We start from the raw sequence: 24,642 nt of genomic DNA, 5'->3' as shown, positions 1-24,642 counted from the left end.
TTTTAAGTTTTTCCCGGCGACAGTAAGAAAAGAAAAAATTCATCAGGTTTGCCTCGCAAATATTAAAAAAAAATCGATTGACCTTTTATCATTTATATCGCGGGTCATGGGAGTAATATGTTTTTTTTGTGGGTAGAGTAATATGGCTTTCAATTTATATGTCGTCATGTTCAAATGCAATGTCATGATTTTAAATATTGCTTATGGTGCTTACGAGTGATTTATCACCTTGTGTGGAGTATGAGCCATTAGGTTTGCCTTGTGACAATCTAATGGATTTATCCATGCACTGCATATAACATGATCCCATCCTATTTATATAATATGTCATGATTGTTTGATTGATCAACTACACAAGCTTTTTTTTATATATTTGTGTGGCATCGCTTTCGTGATAGATTAGAGATGTTATTATCAAACATATAAACTCTGATCCAATTCCCTCCACAATTAACTCTCCAAAACACTCACATGTACACTTTGATGATTTGTTATTGCTTATTCAAATAACACGGAAAATAAACTTCACCACATTATCTAAAAAACTATTGCAACTGCCAAAGCGAGTGAGATTGACAACTATTGCAGCTGCCAAAGCGAGTGAGATTTGGTGCATTTGTTTCTCAAACAAAGGGGAAAGTTACCGCTTGTTCCTAACCCCTGCGCTTGGGTGTCCAACTTTTGTTGGCAATCTAGGTTATTTTCATAGATACCACCCCATGCCTCTTGAGAGCGACTATGAGAGTGTTCTTCGTAGCACAAAGTTGTGAGTTTGGAGGCCAAGCTCCTCCGTTAATTGAACCCCTTTGTCGTGCTTCGTTTCTATTTGCTTCTATCCTTTTTCTTTTGTGCGTGATAGAGAGAGACTATATGTGTTACTCTCTTGGAGTGCGTGTGTCTCTTAGGCGGCCATGAGTCATCAATGAGCATTCAAGCTGTGAAGAATCAAGGGTTGTAGAAGGTCCGGTGACCGTCTTCCTCGTGGAGATTAACCCTAAGTGATTCCTTGTCCTATGTATCAATCCATGACGCAATCAGTGAGCAAGAGGCTTCATGAACTCTTGTGGATGGCCTTATCGAGGCCTTGGGACTTTTGTCTCTAAACCTTCATTAACTGTGAGCCCTATGACACCGCTAAGGGACACACAACTTGTAGAGCGCCGCGGAGAACAAAAGAGAAACACCCTTGCCATTGTTGTCTTGGGCCACGCCTGCAACACTTTTGACGCTCGGGGGTGACCATCATTTTTTCTACCCACGCACCACAAACAACAACAAGCCAATTTAATATACAATGACGTGAAACTAATAATATACGTTGTCCAGGCAGTGTGCATCTATGTTGCGGCGAGCGAGCGAAAAAACGCGTCAAAATTTAAGTGCATTCCATATGCCCATTTAATACTCACCACATCTATATCGGCAAAAATAAGAGATCAATTTGTAGTTTATACAAAGAAAGACAAAATCGTGTGATTTGAGAGCCGGTGGGTCCGACTAAACTGCTACGTCGTGCCAAGTTTTTGCATCGTGGTTGTCATTTTCACTTAAATAAAGTTATCTATTTTTAGCAAGAGCATAATTTCCACTATCATATAAACTAGAGTTGGTGGCGGGATGTGTTCACTCTCCTGTCACTCCACCCCAATCTCCCTCATCCATCTAGAACTCATGAGACCCCTTGAATCGATATGAAGTGTCGTGCACGCATGATAAGAAACCCTAACCTCACGCCTCAAGAAGATTGCAGGAATCTACAACGAGTCTTCGTCAACTCCATCCAGATGAACAAACTCGTAGTAGTACCAAGATGTCACAAGCTACCCCTGCATGATTGTGTTTGTCAATATGTAATCCATGAGGTGAATATTTTCCCATGTGACGAATGATTATTGTGTGTCCATATTATCACAGGTGAATTGATATTGATAGGTGTATATTGCTCATGTTTCATTAATCTAATTATTGATATGTCCACGCTGAAGAATAACAGTGAAAGTGGTGGCCATCGCAAAAAAAAAGTGGAAGTGGTGTGTATCACATGGGGTAGTTCCTTAATTTTTAAGTTTTTCCCGGCGACAGTAAGAAAAGAAAAAATTCATCAGGTTTGCCTCGCAAATATTAAAAAAAAATCGATTGACCTTTTATCATTTATATCGCGGGTCATGGGAGTAATATGTTTTTTTTGTGGGTAGAGTAATATGGCTTTCAATTTATATGTCGTCATGTTCAAATGCAATGTCATGATTTTAAATATTGCTTATGGTGCTTACGAGTGATTTATCACCTTGTGTGGAGTATGAGCCATTAGGTTTGCCTTGTGACAATCTAATGGATTTATCCATGCACTGCATATAACATGATCCCATCCTATTTATATAATATGTCATGATTGTTTGATTGATCAACTACACAAGCTTTTTTTTTATATATTTGTGTGGCATCGCTTTCGTGATAGATTAGAGATGTTATTATCAAACATATAAACTCTGATCCAATTCCCTCCACAATTAACTCTCCAAAACACTCACATGTACACTTTGATGATTTGTTATTGCTTATTCAAATAACACGGAAAATAAACTTCACCACATTATCTAAAAAACTATTGCAACTGCCAAAGCGAGTGAGATTGACAACTATTGCAGCTGCCAAAGCGAGTGAGATTTGGTGCATTTGTTTCTCAAACAAAGGGGAAAGTTACCGCTTGTTCCTAACCCCTGCGCTTGGGTGTCCAACTTTTGTTGGCAATCTAGGTTATTTTCATAGATACCACCCCATGCCTCTTGAGAGCGACTATGAGAGTGTTCTTCGTAGCACAAAGTTGTGAGTTTGGAGGCCAAGCTCCTCCGTTAATTGAACCCCTTTGTCGTGCTTCGTTTCTATTTGCTTCTATCCTTTTTCTTTTGTGCGTGATAGAGAGAGACTATATGTGTTACTCTCTTGGAGTGCGTGTGTCTCTTAGGCGGCCATGAGTCATCAATGAGCATTCAAGCTGTGAAGAATCAAGGGTTGTAGAAGGTCCGGTGACCGTCTTCCTCGTGGAGATTAACCCTAAGTGATTCCTTGTCCTATGTATCAATCCATGACGCAATCAGTGAGCAAGAGGCTTCATGAACTCTTGTGGATGGCCTTATCGAGGCCTTGGGACTTTTGTCTCTAAACCTTCATTAACTGTGAGCCCTATGACACCGCTAAGGGACACACAACTTGTAGAGCGCCGCGGAGAACAAAAGAGAAACACCCTTGCCATTGTTGTCTTGGGCCACGCCTGCAACACTTTTGACGCTCGGGGGTGACCATCATTTTTTCTACCCACGCACCACAAACAACAACAAGCCAATTTAATATACAATGACGTGAAACTAATAATATACGTTGTCCAGGCAGTGTGCATCTATGTTGCGGCGAGCGAGCGAAAAAACGCGTCAAAATTTAAGTGCATTCCATATGCCCATTTAATACTCACCACATCTATATCGGCAAAAATAAGAGATCAATTTGTAGTTTATACAAAGAAAGACAAAATCGTGTGATTTGAGAGCCGGTGGGTCCGACTAAACTGCTACGTCGTGCCAAGTTTTTGCATCGTGGTTGTCATTTTCACTTAAATAAAGTTATCTATTTTTAGCAAGAGCATAATTTCCACTATCATATAAACTAGAGTTGGTGGCGGGATGTGTTCACTCTCCTGTCACTCCACCCCAATCTCCCTCATCCATCTAGAACTCATGAGACCCCTTGAATCGATATGAAGTGTCGTGCACGCATGATAAGAAACCCTAACCTCACGCCTCAAGAAGATTGCAGGAATCTACAACGAGTCTTCGTCAACTCCATCCAGATGAACAAACTCGTAGTAGTACCAAGATGTCACAAGCTACCCCTGCATGATTGTGTTTGTCAATATGTAATCCATGAGGTGAATATTTTCCCATGTGACGAATGATTATTGTGTGTCCATATTATCACAGGTGAATTGATATTGATAGGTGTATATTGCTCATGTTTCATTAATCTAATTATTGATATGTCCACGCTGAAGAATAACAGTGAAAGTGGTGGCCATCGCAAAAAAAAAAGTGGAAGTGGTGTGTATCACATGGGGTAGTTCCTTAATTTTTAAGTTTTTCCCGGCGACAGTAAGAAAAGAAAAAATTCATCAGGTTTGCCTCGCAAATATTAAAAAAAAATCGATTGACCTTTTATCATTTATATCGCGGGTCATGGGAGTAATATGTTTTTTTTGTGGGTAGAGTAATATGGCTTTCAATTTATATGTCGTCATGTTCAAATGCAATGTCATGATTTTAAATATTGCTTATGGTGCTTACGAGTGATTTATCACCTTGTGTGGAGTATGAGCCATTAGGTTTGCCTTGTGACAATCTAATGGATTTATCCATGCACTGCATATAACATGATCCCATCCTATTTATATAATATGTCATGATTGTTTGATTGATCAACTACACAAGCTTTTTTTTTATATATTTGTGTGGCATCGCTTTCGTGATAGATTAGAGATGTTATTATCAAACATATAAACTCTGATCCAATTCCCTCCACAATTAACTCTCCAAAACACTCACATGTACACTTTGATGATTTGTTATTGCTTATTCAAATAACACGGAAAATAAACTTCACCACATTATCTAAAAAACTATTGCAACTGCCAAAGCGAGTGAGATTGACAACTATTGCAGCTGCCAAAGCGAGTGAGATTTGGTGCATTTGTTTCTCAAACAAAGGGGAAAGTTACCGCTTGTTCCTAACCCCTGCGCTTGGGTGTCCAACTTTTGTTGGCAATCTAGGTTATTTTCATAGATACCACCCCATGCCTCTTGAGAGCGACTATGAGAGTGTTCTTCGTAGCACAAAGTTGTGAGTTTGGAGGCCAAGCTCCTCCGTTAATTGAACCCCTTTGTCGTGCTTCGTTTCTATTTGCTTCTATCCTTTTTCTTTTGTGCGTGATAGAGAGAGACTATATGTGTTACTCTCTTGGAGTGCGTGTGTCTCTTAGGCGGCCATGAGTCATCAATGAGCATTCAAGCTGTGAAGAATCAAGGGTTGTAGAAGGTCCGGTGACCGTCTTCCTCGTGGAGATTAACCCTAAGTGATTCCTTGTCCTATGTATCAATCCATGACGCAATCAGTGAGCAAGAGGCTTCATGAACTCTTGTGGATGGCCTTATCGAGGCCTTGGGACTTTTGTCTCTAAACCTTCATTAACTGTGAGCCCTATGACACCGCTAAGGGACACACAACTTGTAGAGCGCCGCGGAGAACAAAAGAGAAACACCCTTGCCATTGTTGTCTTGGGCCACGCCTGCAACACTTTTGACGCTCGGGGGTGACCATCATTTTTTCTACCCACGCACCACAAACAACAACAAGCCAATTTAATATACAATGACGTGAAACTAATAATATACGTTGTCCAGGCAGTGTGCATCTATGTTGCGGCGAGCGAGCGAAAAAACGCGTCAAAATTTAAGTGCATTCCATATGCCCATTTAATACTCACCACATCTATATCGGCAAAAATAAGAGATCAATTTGTAGTTTATACAAAGAAAGACAAAATCGTGTGATTTGAGAGCCGGTGGGTCCGACTAAACTGCTACGTCGTGCCAAGTTTTTGCATCGTGGTTGTCATTTTCACTTAAATAAAGTTATCTATTTTTAGCAAGAGCATAATTTCCACTATCATATAAACTAGAGTTGGTGGCGGGATGTGTTCACTCTCCTGTCACTCCACCCCAATCTCCCTCATCCATCTAGAACTCATGAGACCCCTTGAATCGATATGAAGTGTCGTGCACGCATGATAAGAAACCCTAACCTCACGCCTCAAGAAGATTGCAGGAATCTACAACGAGTCTTCGTCAACTCCATCCAGATGAACAAACTCGTAGTAGTACCAAGATGTCACAAGCTACCCCTGCATGATTGTGTTTGTCAATATGTAATCCATGAGGTGAATATTTTCCCATGTGACGAATGATTATTGTGTGTCCATATTATCACGGGTGAATTGATATTGATAGGTGTATATTGCTCATGTTTCATTAATCTAATTATTGATATGTCCACGCTGAAGAATAACAGTGAAAGTGGTGGCCATCGCAAAAAAAAAGTGGAAGTGGTGTGTATCACATGGGGTAGTTCCTTAATTTTTAAGTTTTTCCCGGCGACAGTAAGAAAAGAAAAAATTCATCAGGTTTGCCTCGCAAATATTAAAAAAAAATCGATTGACCTTTTATCATTTATATCGCGGGTCATGGGAGTAATATGTTTTTTTTGTGGGTAGAGTAATATGGCTTTCAATTTATATGTCGTCATGTTCAAATGCAATGTCATGATTTTAAATATTGCTTATGGTGCTTACGAGTGATTTATCACCTTGTGTGGAGTATGAGCCATTAGGTTTGCCTTGTGACAATCTAATGGATTTATCCATGCACTGCATATAACATGATCCCATCCTATTTATATAATATGTCATGATTGTTTGATTGATCAACTACACAAGCTTTTTTTTATATATTTGTGTGGCATCGCTTTCGTGATAGATTAGAGATGTTATTATCAAACATATAAACTCTGATCCAATTCCCTCCACAATTAACTCTCCAAAACACTCACATGTACACTTTGATGATTTGTTATTGCTTATTCAAATAACACGGAAAATAAACTTCACCACATTATCTAAAAAACTATTGCAACTGCCAAAGCGAGTGAGATTGACAACTATTGCAGCTGCCAAAGCGAGTGAGATTTGGTGCATTTGTTTCTCAAACAAAGGGGAAAGTTACCGCTTGTTCCTAACCCCTGCGCTTGGGTGTCCAACTTTTGTTGGCAATCTAGGTTATTTTCATAGATACCACCCCATGCCTCTTGAGAGCGACTATGAGAGTGTTCTTCGTAGCACAAAGTTGTGAGTTTGGAGGCCAAGCTCCTCCGTTAATTGAACCCCTTTGTCGTGCTTCGTTTCTATTTGCTTCTATCCTTTTTCTTTTGTGCGTGATAGAGAGAGACTATATGTGTTACTCTCTTGGAGTGCGTGTGTCTCTTAGGCGGCCATGAGTCATCAATGAGCATTCAAGCTGTGAAGAATCAAGGGTTGTAGAAGGTCCGGTGACCGTCTTCCTCGTGGAGATTAACCCTAAGTGATTCCTTGTCCTATGTATCAATCCATGACGCAATCAGTGAGCAAGAGGCTTCATGAACTCTTGTGGATGGCCTTATCGAGGCCTTGGGACTTTTGTCTCTAAACCTTCATTAACTGTGAGCCCTATGACACCGCTAAGGGACACACAACTTGTAGAGCGCCGCGGAGAACAAAAGAGAAACACCCTTGCCATTGTTGTCTTGGGCCACGCCTGCAACACTTTTGACGCTCGGGGGTGACCATCATTTTTTCTACCCACGCACCACAAACAACAACAAGCCAATTTAATATACAATGACGTGAAACTAATAATATACGTTGTCCAGGCAGTGTGCATCTATGTTGCGGCGAGCGAGCGAAAAAACGCGTCAAAATTTAAGTGCATTCCATATGCCCATTTAATACTCACCACATCTATATCGGCAAAAATAAGAGATCAATTTGTAGTTTATACAAAGAAAGACAAAATCGTGTGATTTGAGAGCCGGTGGGTCCGACTAAACTGCTACGTCGTGCCAAGTTTTTGCATCGTGGTTGTCATTTTCACTTAAATAAAGTTATCTATTTTTAGCAAGAGCATAATTTCCACTATCATATAAACTAGAGTTGGTGGCGGGATGTGTTCACTCTCCTGTCACTCCACCCCAATCTCCCTCATTCATCTAGAACTCATGAGACCCCTCCAATTTTAGAAAAAAAAATCACATCTTGCAAAAGTGCTTTCATCACTTTTCTCAAAAAAGAAAATCTTTCATCACTATTTCAGTTACGCAATTGTACTGTTTGCTTGCTTGATTGGGTTTCTTCCATGTAGTGTTACATGCGCATTGGCTGTTGTATATTTATTGCTAACGCAATATAGTTGAATTACTTTTGTGTTTCCGCGGCAATACACATGTGTTACGCTAGTACTCACTTCGTTCCAAACCAAATGTCGCTGATTTAGTACAAAATCAGTAGAAATATGTTTTTTAAACTTTTGAGACCATGTGTAAACCTTTTCGAAAGAAGTTGCGCACCAGCCAGAATTTAATACTTGTAGGTGGATTATTACGTCAAAAAAGAAAGAGAGTACTCCTACTAGAATTTTCCCATCAGTCCTCTCCTCATAGTTTTTCCTTCCTCTTCTGACTTATCTCACATGCTCTGACCTCAGCTCCAATCTGAGACCCTAGTCCCTCGAGCCGTCGCCGTGCCGTAGCTGATAGCATCACCGGCCGACGCCCCCCACCCGCTCCCAACCCTCCCGCCTCTCACGCGCGCCGCCCCCATCGCCGTCCCCGCCGTATCCACTCCGTCTGCAGTCGACGGGTTTTGAGGTACGAGCTTCTAGCCATCCGGTGGTTGCTTAGAGCCAAGCTAATCACAAATCTTGGGAGCGGCGGCGCGCACCCGGCGCACCATCTAGATCCGCCCATGGCGACCTAGACCACACAAGTTTCCTGCCCTCTAGCTTGAAGATGCTCTGTCTACTTCCGCGTCTGCCTGCCAAAGCCCATTTGATAATTAACTGTGGCGTCGCTCCACAATCGTTCGAGGAAGAAATTGTTGGTGCTAACAAAATCCATTTTTCTGCCCATATGCCTGGATTAGCAACCAATCGGCCCTTGCTGGTAGCTAGCGGTATAGATGGTGTTCTATTACGCCTTTGTACTAGTGTATGCAGGATCCAAATCTTGTTTATGAATATATAACCGGTCTTGGCATTTAACACATCAGTGGGTGAATTATCTAGCGACTTCGCAGTTGGTGAATTATATAAGTAACACATCAGTGGGTGAATTATCTAGCGAATTTGCAGTGCAGGATGAAGCATTTGGTTTAACAGATTTTGGCACCATGAATATTCACCTATCGTTTTCTCGAATATTCACCTCTACAGCATCTAAATGTTACCAACTTACCATACACAGAAGTGGAAAATATTCTAACACTAGCAGATGCAGTTTCTATTTTTAGTGTTGCCGTTAGTTAAGTCTATCTAGTATGCTATGTAGAACATAGTTAAAAAAATGTGCTAGGCGTTAATTTTGCATTTTGCCACCGCCTTGCGCTTTTCTGACCAAGGCACACATTTATGCGCAGATTAAGCGCAATTAAGTGCTAGGCGTTTTGTTATCGCCTAGAGCCTAACGCACCTTCTTTAGCTATGATTTGGAATGTATCCAATTAACTTTGCTTATTTTGCTTGATTGCTTACATGTAATTGTTTTCTTAAATCAATTCTTAGGTGGACATGCATTTTGCAAATGTCAGGCTCTAATCAGATGGCTTCAGATGGTAAATTTGGAAAAGGTAATGTCCTTTTGGGTACTATTTTAATTCTTCTTCATTGCTTACGAAAATGGGTAACACCATATACCAATCTTATGGTATAGCACGCTGTATAGTTTAAAAAACCAAGGAGTGTTTATAGAAATTGAGCGATACATATTTAAGAATAACAGAAGCAGATTGTCCTATTCTGCTTTTGAGTTGTTAGTAAGGCATGAAGCTTGTTCGCTTTTCATACATGACCATGAGTTTACTTACTTGCGTCATATATCTGTACATCTCTTCTGCAAATGTGGTAGTGATGGCACTCTTGATAAATGCAAAGGCGAAGTCATGTTATGTTGCTTTAGCTTTGGTCTGCTGTAACTCTCAGGGCCTTTGTCTAGTATATATATTGCATTTTATTTTATCTGAGTATGCTAATCCTAGGAAAATTAATCTAGGTGAGCTCATGTGAAATTTGATAACCTTTTCAAGCATGATCATGTTTTTTAGCTTTGCTTGATGCCCTGGTAGTACTAGACTAGTAGTTAAGTTTATCTAAAAGACGATGCCAATCATGTACCCCTGTAACTCAGTTAAAGCCGCTTCGTCATCTGACATATATCTTGATCTGTGTAGTATGAAGGTCGGCATTTTAGTATGTGTAGTATATTTTGTTTTGATTAGATAAGTTCATGAGTGCCATATGCTTATAAGTTATAACAGTATCAACGATGATGACGTACTATTCCCCGCTTTTTGAATTCTTATGCAAGTTGGTGTTATCTATGCGAAATATTCATCATTATAACAGGGTCAAATATTCATCATTAACTAAGCAAGTTGGTGTTATCTGCGAAATATTGAATTTAGACCAACGTTATGACTTGTACAACAAAGCATGCCCACCTTTGCGCTCAACTGGTTGTGTTCAGAGGCTTCCATCCTTTACCAATTTTGGCCCTGAAGGACCAAAACTTCGTTTTTGGTTGCAAATAAAAGAAGTCTTGACTCTTGACACACCATGAGTTTCGGTGTATTTCAGGTCCTCGGGAGCTCACTGGGGCTGTTGATTTAATTAGCCGCTACAGGCTGCTGAACCATCACAGTTTCTTTTGTAAGAAACCATTGCCACTGGCTATCTCAGATACACATTATCTTCAGAATGTTGTGGGTGACACTGAAATCCGTAAAGGAGAAGGGATGGAGATAGATCAACTCATTCAGAATCCAGACCCGAGGGAGAAGAAGACTGCTTATATTAAACCCTTTGACATGGAAACACTAGGGCACGCATTTCAGTTGCGAGAAACAGCGCCAGTAGATCTGCCTTCGGTAGGATATCCCCGTTAGAACATTTTCTTCTTTTGCTACATCCACTCCTTGTTTCAACTCTCTTGCATTCACCAGGCTGAAAAAGGTACTCCGACTATATCGGGGAATTCAAAGGTTAAGTCCAGGGACAAAGTCAAGAAGCATAAAAAGCACAAGGCGAAAGACAAGGACAAGGAACAGAAGAAGCACAAACATCGCCATAAGGATCGGAGTAAAGACAAAGACAAAGAGAAAGAGAAAGAGAAAGAGAAAGAAAAAGAGAAAGAAAAAGAGAAGGAGAAAGACAAAGACAAAGACAAAGAAAAGAAAAAAGAGAAGAGTGTGCATCATGATTTGGGAGGTGATAATTCCAAAAAACATCATGAGAAGGTAGTCCCATTTATTCAATGTGTTTTAAATAGCATGATTGACTCATATTTTGGCTATGCTCTAAATTTTAATGATTTTGTTGTATAGAAGAGGAAACATGAAGGAATGGAAAATTTGGGGGCTGGACGTAACCACAAAAAAAGTAAGGAAGCATTTACTCAGTATTTTATTATTGCCATGGCATGTTTCCTTCAATAATGCTTTTGTCCTTGTTACCATTCCTTGTTGATATATGACAGCACAAAAGCGCAAAATTCAATGAAATGGGCAATGGACTTTGTTTGGCGTAAGATGTGACATTCGTTTCCGTGTTAGTTCTCGTAATACGACTCCATGTTTTATGCTGTTAATGGGCGGCTCTGAAGGTTTTCTTGTCAATACCACTTCCGATGGAGGTATGTGTTCCTTGAACATTTATCATCTGTCGTTGTTTGATTTCAGTTTGTGTCCTGGACCACTTGATATGCATAATGATGGATGCATGACTTGAGTATCTTGGCTTGCATTAAGATTCTATTTTTTCGTGTACATGTCTTTTGCTAGTGCAGAATGCCTTTTATATGGTTCCTTTTGCATTGTGTCTCGCGGCTTTGGAACCAAGGCCACATTTTCTCCGTCTCCTTTCAATATTTATATTCCCTGATTTGAGTTTGGTTTAATATGATTCTGCGTTGTTCTGAATCTAAAGTGGTATAGTTCTCATTACTGGAAATAGGAAGTTCTGTTAGAACTTCGGCCAATTTATTGTACTTGCTGTCAGCGCATAGTCGAGTTATTACACGTGCCAATTTATTGTAATTGTAGTGGTTGATGATTACTCCCTCCGTTCCTAAATATAAGTATTTTTAGAGATTCCAATAAGGGACTGAGTGAATCTATACTCTAAAATATGTCTATATACATCCGTATGTAGTCCATAGTGGAATCTCTAAAGAGACTTATATTTAGGAACGGAGGGAGTACAACCTTGAGTTGGGTCAATATGCCGTACGCTATGCTGGGTGCTGGGAGGGATAGGTTGGTAATCTCTCATCAGTTGTAGATGACTGATTCAATATCTCAATGCTTAATTAAGCATCTACCAGTTCTAGTTTATGGCCAGTTTCCGCCTTCCAGTGAAACTCGGGGACAGCTTTAAGGGGTTCTGTTGTGCATGTCAGCATCTGGTATAATAATTCATATGTTATCAGTTATCACAAAAGGTGTAAAAACTGATCACAATTTGGATATGTGTACTATTGATTGTCATTATGACTGCATGCATGCAAGTATTAAACAGGTTGCTAGTATGAGAAAATATCATTAATTTTGCCTCGATTATTGTTGGTGGCCTTGTATAGATGCAAAATGTATATTCCATAGTGGCCTTGTATAGATGCAAAATGTATATTCCATAGTGGCCTTGTATAAGTAAATGGAGGGAGTAGATGTTTTCTGAAGTCACCCAGCCTTTGTTTATTCCCCTTGGGGCAAAACTAGGGATTTTAGTGCTTAGATGACTTCATATATCTCACTAATTTGTACTGCAGCACATGGTGAGTATAGTGCAGTGCATGATGTATTCGGAAACAGAGATGATGACTTGTTTTGTGATTTTCAGTAGGCTAAAAATAATATCACATAACGTAGTTAGATTCCGCGTGTTGAATTGGAAATAAAACAATGGTGTTTACAAACTCTCAAACATGACGAAGTGGGTGACTCTAGGGTACTCTGACCCTTTCTTTATGCTTTCCAGTTTTTTTTCTGTAATATATACTCCCTCTGTCCCACAATATAAGACGTTTTTGCAGGCTGTCTTATATTGTGGGATGGAGGGAGCAAGTTCTAATGGCCATCTTTCAGCCTCTTCAAAAATTTATAGTACTGTGCCATTTTCGCCTTTCAAGCTTTGAAAAGAGAGTTTCAAACCCCATCACTATTGAAGATGCCGCGCAACAAATTTACTCATAAACACCGCTAATTTTCTTATACAGATTGCTCATTTACCGAGCAGGATCATGAGCTACTGTTAGCATGTACCATCTGCATAATAATAATCTAATGCATACTGTTTTCTTGGCACAGTGCAGTTACCACAGATGGAATATCCTTTTATCAAGATGCCCCGGTTACAAGGGACGTGGCTAATCAAATCACGATACGCCGTAAATCAATTCTGGGGGAACTTGAACTTGTCATGTGGAATTATTTGAATTTTTGTGTTAGTTTTGCGCCCATTAGCAATTCTTTAGTGTTGCCCTCCTATATGCCCTGTCCTGTAATCCAGACAGAAGAGAAGGGCTTACCGTCAAGCCGCATGATGATGTGACCGTGTACAACAGGAGACGTCACGTGTAGAAGAGAAAAATTAGCCGTACACATTCCATGATCCAGCAAACTCAATGGTGGTGATGAACCTTAAGAAGCCCGAGTAGTATGTTGTGTGTACCAATCATGTTTTTCTAATCAAACAATCCCGCTTTATTGCTCAGTTAAACAAGGTATGTCAGATTATAAAATTGAGTTGTTGCATTTCTTTTTTGGTGGCCCAGTTATCATTGGTTGAAGTATACAAGTTGAACAAGACTTTATTTTGAGAAGGGTGAATGGGTAATTTACTACTCACTCCGTCCCATGATATAAGATTGTTTTTAGATTGAAAAACGATCTTGGGACGGAGGGAGAAGAGATTAGAAAACGAACTTAAGGGTTTTCTTTCTAAAATGCAAGAATAGAGTGGCCGCATGCAGAGGCCGGGGGTCTACCTCCTTTCCAAAATAAAATAAAAATAAAAAAATGCAAGAATAGAGCGGTCATAACATACTGAATACTACCAGATTGCATGGTCGTTTGATTGTCCATGCACGGGCGGGCTTATCTGTTGTTGCAAATCCAAAATCCAAAATGTTGGTCACACGGGCGGGCTTCCGTGGGTGGAATTCTTGTACGGCAAATATTTTCATTCAGCGCTCAGCTGGCCCCTTCTTCAAAGCTAGCTCTACATGCACAAAAGCCTTGGCACTTGGTAACCTGCATCTGCATATACGTATCCCAACCAACCAGATGTGCACAAGTGGCTGGCTGAGCAAGCAATGCTCCAAGTCCCCAACGTATGAAGAAAAGAAATATATATGCTGATGACGCCCAGTGTTCTGAGCGGCAGTTTGCTGTCTGTCTCGGCGATTGGGCGTCCTCCGCTTGCAACCATACGTACGTACGTACATTCAGGTGTCGGCCGCGCCGTGCAACCATCTTCTCTGAAGGTATCCTTGTGAGTTCTGTCTCTGGGCTATACCAGGTTATAGAGCGAGCGAGTGGATCGAATTGCATACGAATATGGCCAAGTTCATTCCATGTCTCGCAGCTGGGCTGAAGAAAGCACTCTGGACATTTGAATCAAGCAAGCTAAAGAAGTGGGTTAAAGGTTGTGTGGAAGAATTTGCCCGGATCACAAGTGCTCTTTTCTAATTCAACACGCGGATTGTAGAAGAGTGAAGAAGAGAAGCAGAAGAAGAGAAAGGTTTTATTTTTTCAGTCTGAAGAACGGAGAAGCTAAGCGGGCCAATAAGACCGTAAAGAAGCCCAAGCCCACTAAGAGTGTCGCCTCCTTCTGGCATGAGGCGTGAGCGTGACGTCTCCAGTCGTCGGCCCTGTGTCGATGGAACCTGTGCTGTGAATTTGTCTCCAAAATAAAATAAAAAACCTGAGCTGTGAATTCTAAACAGCTTACTGCTAGTATTTCCTCCATCCACCTGCTCTCATCTTCTTCTTCTTTTTCTTCCTCCTCGAGACTGGATCTTAGGAACTCACTCGCCCTTGGGCCTTGGCCCGAAGGTAGAACGAGACGTCGATGATGACGCATGCAGGATCCTCCATTCCATGTGTCAACTTGTTTAGATGGAAGCTCTTACGAGGCATGCATGTACGTACACTAGTTGTTAAGTAGCAGAAAGAAACAGCTAGCTGTGTATACACCATCAACGCACTCGCAAGTCGCAAGTCAACTTGCACACACCGATCGAGCAGCCGCAGTTACGCAGAACGCACGCTCCTCACGTCGCCCGCCACATACGAACGAACGAAGGAGCCACGCACGACATGCATCTTCCTCTTCCGAGGCTCCTCGGGGTCAGCCGGCCATGTGCCCATGCCATGCCATCAGCTGGCCACTCACCTCTCCTCTCCTCTCAACGCCCCAACCAATTAAAAAGAGCACGCTAGCTAAGCTAATCTAGCTACCACCCTAATGATAATTATAGCGGGGACAATCTGGCTTTAAGATTCACAAGATTCCTCTTTAAATTAGATAATATAATCTGTGCATCATGCATTGCATGGACACGGCAGCGCATCGGCACCCCTGCACGGCTTGTCGCCCTACCAAGGCAAGGCAGCGCGAATATTGGCGGCCCTGTCCCTCCCCTCCCCTCCGCCCATGCCATGCACGATCCATCCCAGCTTTGCTTGTCTTTGCGGAGATCCCTCCACGAAGCCACCGTTGATTAATCATCCGTTTTACGGACCGACGGATTAGTTTAACGCTGCCAGCATCGCCCAGCGCGTAGATGGCAGCCAGCCAAGACCGACCGATCGCATGTGATCTACTCCGTAGTATCCACCTGCAGCTAGCTAGCTGCCTAAACCCCTGCGGATCTTGTTATTATCTTAGCGTTTCGAAGTTACTGCGTGATGCGCGCCGTTTCTTTTACGGAGCCAAGCCTGTCGATCGGCATCTTCCACGAGATTTCAGCACCAAAGTCAATCGTCTGCGGAGATCGATCCACCGGAGAGGCAGGCAGACAGGACAGCGATGCACTGCACCGCTGCATGCAGCTCCAGGCATCAGGCTGCTGCTAGTTTACCTGTGCAAGCCAGGCATCATTGGACCCTTGTTCAGAAATCAAGGGGCTGGCTGGCGTCCTTTGATTTTCTCGCCTCACTACCTGTGCATTCAGATCATCAGCCTCAGAGTTTGGGTGAAATGGCGACAACCCTATGATCACCTCCATATGCCTCTTTCTCTGAAAGTTTTTTTAACAGATTGTCTCGGCAGGCATGTATAGCCAGTATTATAGGGTGCCTTTTTAAGTGAAAGTTTTTTTTAAAGTTATTTTTAACTGCTTGTCTGGGCATATAGGGTGTCTGAACAGCCGAGTCCCAAATTCGGGAACAGGACAGACAGCTACCTCCCGGTGTTGTATATATGAAAGTGAGTGAGTATACAATTCTTTGGGTAAACAACCTAGAACAGGAAGCTACCACACATGTGGTCCAATAAGGCTTGCTCCAAAAAAAGCAAAGAATTTTAAGGTTATTCATATGCATCCATGGCACTTCACTCTTTATATTTGTATTCAGAAACCGAGCCGCTGCTGCTGGTTCAATGGATCCATAACAGGAACAGAATGCAGGAGGGGACAGGCAGGGGTCCATTAGGAACATGGCAGTTAATTTGCATAATCCTCCTGCCTCTTGAACCACTGAACCATGGAGCCCCATGCCGTGCGCCCACGAATAATCCTGTCATATTCCCTCACTAATCGGGTGTGCAGTGTGGCTACATGTCTGTGCTTTGGAGTGTGGATCATGCATGTGGACTTTCCCCTTTTCCAGCCCCCACACGTATTAACAAAATGCTAAACTTGTTTCCTTTCTACTAGGAAAAGCGGTCAAAAAAAGAAGTGGGAGATCCAAAGTTCAATATGCGCCACGAAATTGGATGACACCTTCTAGTAGTAGTAGAACTGATTAACGACTTTGCAAAAGGGAGAAAGGGGTCGATAGTAGTGCTCTAAAAGAGAGATGTCTCCGGTGTTCATGCGTGTCGCGCCACCTATAGCTGCCAGTTCAGTAGTACGTACTACTCTACTTAGGAGTAGTAGCTAGATCATATGAATCTCTCGTGTCTTTGGCATGAAGCAACTTCGTTTTGGGGAGAAAAGTGGAGTATGTATATCGTCTTGGGTCGTTGGCGTTGCTTTGGTTGGTGTGGCTGCGGTTGGCGTTTGGGCAGACAAACTGCAGTCATGGAGTGTACTGATGCTGTTTTAAAACGGTGCAGCCCTAAATGCTGTAGGGCTTTGGCTGTAGGGTAGGGCGTCGAGCTGGACTGCCTCTGCAGAGGTTGGCGGACTGATCACTGATCACATGATGATAAAATATCATCACTGCAGTACGTAGCCCCCTCGGGCTAAATACTCGTAGCTCTTATCCCTTCACCTCACTCATATTTTGTTTTCTTGAGTGGAGAACAGACAAGAGTTGTCAGCTCTGCCCGTATCTTGTTTCCACACTTCTAATTAGCGGTGCAAAGTTAGCCACCTTTGGGGATTCATGCACGCAAGTTGGCGCGCAGCAGATCTCGCAACTTGACGGGTGCAGTATATGAGATAGATGTGGTCAGTCACTCACGAGACAAGACTCACTGGGCACGGAATATGACTCGGTCGGTCAGCAGAACAAAACGGTGAGCTCAACGCGACGGCGACGGCACGGGCCGGGGGCCGCGCACTTGAGACGGGCGGGCGCATCCCTTTCGCGAGGAGCGCGAGATGCGTCCTGTCCCCGGCGCCGGCCGCGCGCGGCCAGCCATCGCGCTCGCCATCGGCGCACAGTCCGTGCGCGCGCGCGCATACGACGCCATGGAAGCGCACAGGCCACGGAGAGACACGGACATGTATTCATTCGTGCGCGCGCGTCGCCATGGACGCACAGAGACGAGAGGTGGACATATACGCTCATGCGTGCGCGCTTGCGCATCGCCACTCGCGTGCCGGGCTGGGCGGTCGACAGGCGGAACCGATGCCCTGTCCCGCTGCCGCGGCCTGCCCCGGCAGGCAGCGGTGGCCGCTGCGCGGCGCACAGCGCAGATCCTTTTATTCCCCCGCGCCCGCCCGCTCTCGATCGAGAAGAGAACCGGGCGGCAATGTTGCGGGATTCCTTCCGGCGGTGCGTGGGCGTCAAACTGTACGTATGGTCACTACGTTGGCCCGTTGCATGCATGGATGGGACGGACTAGGTGCCCCGACAGACAGCCCGCCCTGTTGATCGATCGATTCACTGATGTGATCTGTTTGGCCAGGAGCCGGGGCGGGGATACGATGCCTGCTGGATGGGCATATATCTCCTCGTCGATCGCGTGGCTGGTGCTGCGCCTTGCGTTATCTTGTTTGTAGCGTGCGTGTGTGTATGATCGCCTTTCGTTCAGAGTTGGCCTTGTTTGGATCCAATGTCTCTCTCTACTGTAGCACTGTTGAACTTCATGGATGCGTGGCCTGCCGTGCCGACAATTAGACGGTGAAGAAGGCGATGAGGGAGAGAGAAAGTTAATTACGGCATATTGCCTTGTCTCGAATTACGACTTTGTGCCCCTGAGAAAAGGGGAATTATTGCGACTAATGTGTGCCTCCAAAAAGAGGGAATTACGACTACTTTCTGTTCAACGCCCGGCTGCCCGGCTCAAGCATCCCTTTTTCTTCCGGTGGATTGAACAGGCCCCCTTTCAACGATGAATTCAGCCGTCAAATTGACCAACATGGAAGAACCAGTGCCGTTTTGTAAGATTTTTTTGACTTTTCTACTCTCTCCGCCCCATAATATAAGAGCGTTGTTTACACTAGTGTAGTGTCAAAAACGCTCTTATATTATGGAACGAAGGGAGTACTTTTTAGCTTGATTTTCTACTTGCTATTACATCTAAACTAATATGAAGAGACATTTTAGATCATTAAAGAAGTAGTGATCTAAAACGTCTTATATTACTTTACAGAGTGAGTAGTACTTAACATCAACTTTGATTGGAGGAGTGCTAACATCTCTCTTTATGGTGCTTATGGAAAAATTCTTCACATTTGTTGGACAGAAATTTCAAACAAAATTTGTATTTTTTTGGTTGTTCAATTGGTAGTACTGTGTAAACTTTGACCCCCACCCCCTTGTGGGAACATTGGATTTTGTTGTTGTTGTTGTTGTTGCATGAAGAACATAATTTTGGTTTTAATTGTGAACTCTTTAAAATAAAATTATCGAAACTAAGTTGTACTCCATCCAAGTTTATAAGACCTTACTACTAATCAACTTGTTTTCAACCTTTCTTTTCACTATCATGTTTACAATAAAATATCAACATCTACACTGCAAAATCAATATGACTACATCTATCATGATTCATGAACCATGTTTTTATAATGTATTCTACTATGTATTGTATGTATTGATTTTTTAATAATTTGGGCCAAACTTAAACAAGTTTGACTAAAGATAGGATTAATATGCCTTATGAATCCAGATCGAGGGTGCAAACATGTGACAACCAATTGCAGCAACCCAACTACTCTATCACCCCAAGAAATATGTATTTTGTGAAGTAACCAAAATGCACAATATGTATCATAATTCAATGGCTAAAATTTCAATTAGTGCAGTTTTTTTTTTGCAATATTCCCCTCACATCCCACCCCAGTGATTTTGTTGTCTATTGTAAGCACCCGCTAGCATGTATGCTCGGTTGCCCTCTATCACTAACTGCCGGAGTGATTTTTGGTAGATCCACGGATAGGGTGTATTGGCTAGACGAGTAGATCGAAGGGGAAACATGAGACGGTTTACCCAGGTTCAGCCCCTCGGGATCGAGGTAAGACCCTACTTTCTGGTCTGTTATAGTGATTGATGTATAGGGGGTGTATAATGATGATTGAGGGATTGAGAGTAATCTCTAGGTTCTCCTCTCTATCGACTAGCCAGACCCAACTTATATGGGATACCGGGGTTTAGGTTTTACAGGATCCTAGCCGGTTAGGGTTGCGGAGGAGTCCTCCTGGACGTCGGCTTCCTTGTCGTGTACTCCAAGTCCATCGGGTCCTTCTCTGTATTGGGCCCACATGCCGGGACATGACCCAGGGCATAAGCTGGCCTAGGGGGCATGGGCCGTCCTACTCAAGCCGGCTTCCGGTATGACGAGGCCATTTTCGTGGTTATATTACATGTTCTATTTTCTTTGTGTTCCAAAATAGTTTTATAGTAAAAATACAAACATCTACAACACCAAATTATTGTCATTAGATTTGTTATAAATTATAGTTTTGTACTATATGTATTTGATATTGTAGATCATAACAGATTTTTTTATAGGCACAGTCAGATTTAAAAACTCAACTTAAGATAATTTTAGAACTCGAGTAACTTATAACAGATCGCGCACGTCCAACTACCTCTTTCCCTAACCCTAGCCCCCACCAAGTCTCTTCCACGCAGTTGTCTCGGCCCCCTCCTCTCTCCCATCCGCGGTTCGTCGGCAGCGAATCGATGTATTTTTTTACTGGTCATTTTATGTTTTGTTGTTTTTCCATTGTACCGTCTATTGTTTTTTTTATACTATTGAGTTCTAGGATGCCCTTTGAGTGTCTTTCGTTTTTTAAAAGAAATTAGAAGTTACTCTCTCTGTTTGTGTGTAAGGCTGTTGCTTAGACTAATGACCTCGAGAGGGACATGCAGTGCAAAGTGTGTTCCGCGTCTCTCTGAGAGTCGATCCAACATTGGCCTCGGCGAATAGCGAGGCTTGCACCGGAAAAAGCCGTCGCTTTCTCGCCGGACGGCTTTGATTGCATTGCCATCCGCGGCAACCCACAGCAGTGAGAGGCGGTTGCCGCTTGGTGAGGGTTCGTTAGTGTGGCCATACGTACATATATACTTTCGCTTTAAGTAAAGAGCAAGGAGAAGGACCATTGCCTCGAACCAAGCCGTTTTGATCCCCCCTGCAGCAAAAAAGATGAAAGCGCTAGCTGATGTATTCAGTCTGAAGCCAAGATGGCTAATCACTTTGATTTGACTACGCAAGTCGTTCCGTTTTAGTTGCGACAGTTGTGGAGTAAAAGGGACTCCTGTGAGAACTTTGTCGTGAACAGTGACTTTGTACACCATGTCTCAGCCAAGTGATATAACATGTTAGAAAGAAAAAAAGACAAATTGAAAAGAAATTTTTGCACAGATCTTAATGTAAGATTTGAGGAGTATAGCGTTGACTGAGAACCAAGCCTTAGTCGACTCAGACTTAGCAAGCCTGTTTCAAGATAAGATGGAAATAAATCTCAAGCTAGGCACTTGCTCCCTCTGTAAACAAACATGCACAGTAACTAAACGTAAGTCGCCTAGAAATAGAATTTGGGTCAGTCGATTTTCATAGGAAGGAGGCAGCCTCGACTCGCCGAAGAAGCTACCCCATGATCTATCTTATGTGTGTTGGGGGGTGGGGGTGCAGTTCGCTGAAAAATGGACTATGCCTGGAGTAAGAGGGATGGCGGCGGGGGCACGACGATGGGCAACGGTTGAGGGAAGGGCGAGGCAGGGATGGTAACGCCGCCAGCCGTGGGCGGAGGCAGCAGGCGATTAGGCTGGCACTAGATCAGGCAGTTCGAGGTTTGAAGAAGATGAACAATAACTATTTTGCGACCCAAATTTGATTTTCAGGCGACTATTTAGAGTACTGTATACTACAATATATTTGGAGTGAAAATTGGGTGAATTCAAGCAAAAATATGACCAGGCAGGCAGTAATAAAAACTAGTGAGCACGACGAACCTTCGGTGTTTAGGATACCAAGCGTGAGTGTGTCATGCAACGTGGCAAGGCCACGTGGCCAACCATCGTAAACCTGGCCTCTCCATGCTGCTCAGCTTTTTTTTTTTTGAGAGACCATGCTGCTCAGCTTGGGCTCACTCTCGTTCGCCTATAAAACCACCTGCAACCACCTTCTCCGAACGCGCAAACCTCCATTAGAAAAACCAAAACCTCAGAGATCTCATCCATCCAGCCAGCCAGCCAGCCAGCGCGAGCAGCCGCGCGCGCGCTATATAATGGCTGCTCCCACCGCAGCGTCTTCGTCGACACCACCCAAACCTCCCAACGCCGCCATGCTGCAGCCCGCGCCGCACCTCCCCGACATGGCCGACGCCGCGCCGGCGCCCAACTCGAGCTCCAGCGTCAGCTCCGCGAGCAGCAGCAGCACGGCTGGCCGCTCGTCCGCCTTCTCCGTCGACTCGGCCGCCGCCACGCCCACCTCGTCCCCGCCGCGCCCGCACCGCGCGGGCGACGTCGCGTGGGCGCCCATCCGTGCCGCCCTGGCGCCGGTCGGCCCGCGGGACTTCACCCTCGTCCGCCGCGTCGGCGCGGGCGACATCGGCACCGTCTACCTCTGCCGCCTCGAGGCCGAGGGCGACCAGTCCTGCGCCTACGCCATGAAGGTGGTGGACCGCCGCGCGCTCGCCAAGAAGGGCAAGCTCGGCCGCGCTGCCGCCGAGAAGCGGGTCCTGCGCCGGCTCGACCACCCGTTCCTGCCCACCATGTTCGCCGACTTCGACGCCGGGACGGACTACTCCTGCATCGTCATGGAGTTCTGCCCCGGCGGGGACCTCCACTCCCTCCGCCACCGCATGCCCGGCCGCCGCTTCCCGCTCGCCTCCGCCCGGTTCTACGCCGCCGAGGTGCTCCTCGCGCTGGAGTACCTGCACATGATGGGCATCGTGTACCGGGACCTCAAGCCGGAGAACGTGCTCATCCGCGGCGACGGCCACATCATGCTCACCGACTTCGACCTGTCGCTCGAGTCCACGGCGTCGCCGGCGCTCGAGGAGGCATGCAACTTGACAGGCGAGGACGACGACGGCGCGAGGCCGATCCCGGCCTGCTTCCCCGAGGTGCACCTCCTCCGGCTGATGAAGTGGAGGCGGCGCGCGGCGCCGCGGCCGTGGCCGCGGTTCGTGGCGGAGCCGGTGGACGCGCGGTCGAGCTCGTTCGTGGGGACGCACGAGTACGTGGCGCCGGAGGTGGCGAGCGGCGGCGGGCACGGCGCGTCGGTGGACTGGTGGGCGTACGGCGTGTTCCTGTACGAGCTGCTGTACGGGCGGACCCCGTTCGTGGGCGCCACCAACGAGGCCACGCTCCGCAACATCGTGCGCGCCCCGCTGGAGTGCCCGCCGCTCGGCGCCGGGACGCCGCACGCGGAGGCGGCCGCGGCGCGGGACCTGATCGCGCGGCTCCTGGACAAGGACCCGCGGGCGCGGCTGGGGTCGCGGCGCGGCGCCGCGGACGTGAAGGCGCACCCGTTCTTCAAGGGCCTCAACTTCGCGCTGCTTCGGTCGTCGTCCCCGCCCGTCGTGCCGCCGCCGGCCGCGCTGCACCAGCAGCGCGGCAAGGCGTCGCCGGACGTGCACCAGCTGTTCGAGCAGTTCTGAGTCGTCGCTCGCCGGAGCAGTAATTAATCCTTGGGCCGGCGCTCAAGCATCATTTTTCTGTTGCGCGCGCGTCATCGAGGCGCGAATTAACCAGCTAGCCAGCTAGTAGAATCCTGTTGACTAATTACCCCACCGCTGTACAAGTACACGTAGTACTACTCCTGTTAATCAGTAGCAATACTGTATTGATTAATTTAACTACGTATCCAGCTCTTAACTGATTAGCTTTGCTTAAGTATATATACATGTCGGCATGGCCGGTCGATCAAACCACCTGATGACTGATCTGATCCAGCTCTTAACTTGCTTAGCTAGCACACGATGTATGAAATTGCATCGAGGGTCGCGTCATTAGCTGGTGCTGAACGCGTCTCATCGATCGGCCGGTAAACAAGTGGGGCTTCTGAGGAGTTGTAAATTTAAAATGAAATTTGAATTAGTACGTATTTCTTAAGGGTCCAGAGGTACTGCGTGCGTGTTGGTACACACTGGCACTGATGATGGCTAACGTACGATCTCAGTTGAGCTGTCACTAGGATGGAGGCGGCGGCCTGTCTTCGGGTTGCCCATGGCCATCATCTCAGGACGTTTTGTATAGTTGCATCCGTTGGTAAGTTGCAAACGTAGCCAGGTGGGAAGACACCCAACCACCCAACACAAGCTCACCCACAACTAGAGGTGGACAAAAGGCTGGTATAGGGTTACACGTTAGTCCATTGAAAAAAAAATAGGTTTGTTGATTTTTTTTTTGCACTTTCGGGACTACAAGGAATGGTCAGATGGTCTTCTTCTGTCTTCCGCCTAACACTGTTCATGATCTTCCTCAAACCGCCCACGGCCGTCGGCCGAACCGTTTGCTTCCGTTGCCCGCGGACGGTGGCGCTCCCGCGACTGCCTCGCTGCCCTGCCCTCCCCTGAACCCCCCACCCATCGTCGGGCTTGCCCCCCCCCCCCCCCCCAGCATCGCTCTATACTGGCGAACTGTTCAAATTCCCCGGCGAACCTGCACACCCCCAAACCGAACTGTCAACCTTTGGACTCGCCTTGTCGGTTGTCGCCCGTTGCGGCCCGTTCCTGGCCGAGACCTTGTCGGCGTCCTTGGGCCTCGTTTCACTCGCCTCGGCACCGTTGTCGGCGGCTTCGGTGCTTCGGGCGGCTGCTGCTTCCCCCCCAAACTAATTGACTAACCCAAATGGCCAAATATCAAATTCAGGTGACTGACATCCAGCTAAACTATTTTTGGTTAGACACTTTTGGATGAACCGGTGATCGATGAATTTACCGCATGACCCT

At 45.0% G+C, this 24,642-nt stretch overlaps 2 protein-coding genes across 4 annotated transcripts; both read left to right on the top strand.

Moving 5' to 3' along the window:
* The first annotated feature begins 8,274 nt into the window (after window positions 1–8,274).
* Window positions 8,275–13,658, top strand: LOC123122727 (mediator of RNA polymerase II transcription subunit 19a). 3 transcript variants are annotated; one of them, XM_044543056.1, is made up of 7 exons: window positions 8,275–8,499; window positions 9,411–9,475; window positions 10,482–10,771; window positions 10,847–11,140; window positions 11,228–11,282; window positions 11,380–11,535; window positions 13,213–13,658. In XM_044543056.1, the coding sequence occupies exons 2-6, from the start codon at window positions 9,430–9,432 to the stop codon at window positions 11,400–11,402; spliced, it is 708 nt and encodes a 235-aa protein (XP_044398991.1). In that variant the 5' UTR covers window positions 8,275–8,499; window positions 9,411–9,429; the 3' UTR covers window positions 11,403–11,535; window positions 13,213–13,658. The 3 variants fall into 3 exon arrangements, with proteins under 3 accessions (XP_044398991.1, XP_044398992.1, XP_044398990.1); XM_044543057.1 differs by having other exon boundaries at window positions 13,208–13,658; XM_044543055.1 differs by having other exon boundaries at window positions 8,288–8,499; window positions 11,228–11,535.
* An 8,234-nt stretch (window positions 13,659–21,892) lies between these two features.
* On the top strand, window positions 21,893–23,622 carry LOC123122726 (protein kinase PINOID-like). Its single transcript, XM_044543054.1, has one exon. It carries the CDS (start codon window positions 21,973–21,975, stop codon window positions 23,347–23,349), a length of 1,377 nt encoding a protein of 458 aa, XP_044398989.1. The 5' UTR covers window positions 21,893–21,972; the 3' UTR covers window positions 23,350–23,622.
* Window positions 23,623–24,642: the final 1,020 nt, after the last annotated feature.

The sequence above is a fragment of the Triticum aestivum genome, chromosome 5D (assembly GCF_018294505.1).
Source record: "Triticum aestivum cultivar Chinese Spring chromosome 5D, IWGSC CS RefSeq v2.1, whole genome shotgun sequence".
Taxonomy (NCBI): Eukaryota; Viridiplantae; Streptophyta; class Magnoliopsida; order Poales; family Poaceae; genus Triticum; species Triticum aestivum.
Note: the sequence above shows the minus strand (reverse complement) of the source record. Positions and strands in the feature narration are given on the sequence as shown.

Excerpts from the sequence above, each read along its gene's own strand:
- LOC123122727 (XM_044543055.1), top strand. The coding sequence starts at position 9,430 with ATGTCAGGCTCTAATCAGATGGCTTCAGATGGTAAATTTGGAAAAG. Across the intron at positions 9,476-10,481 it reads AGATGGTAAATTTGGAAAAG|GTCCTCGGGAGCTCACTGGG; the intron begins GTAATGTCCTTT and ends GGTGTATTTCAG. Across the intron at positions 10,772-10,846 it reads CGCCAGTAGATCTGCCTTCG|GCTGAAAAAGGTACTCCGAC; the intron begins GTAGGATATCCC and ends TGCATTCACCAG.
- LOC123122726 (XM_044543054.1), top strand. The coding sequence starts at position 21,973 with ATGGCTGCTCCCACCGCAGCGTCTTCGTCGACACCACCCAAACCTCCC.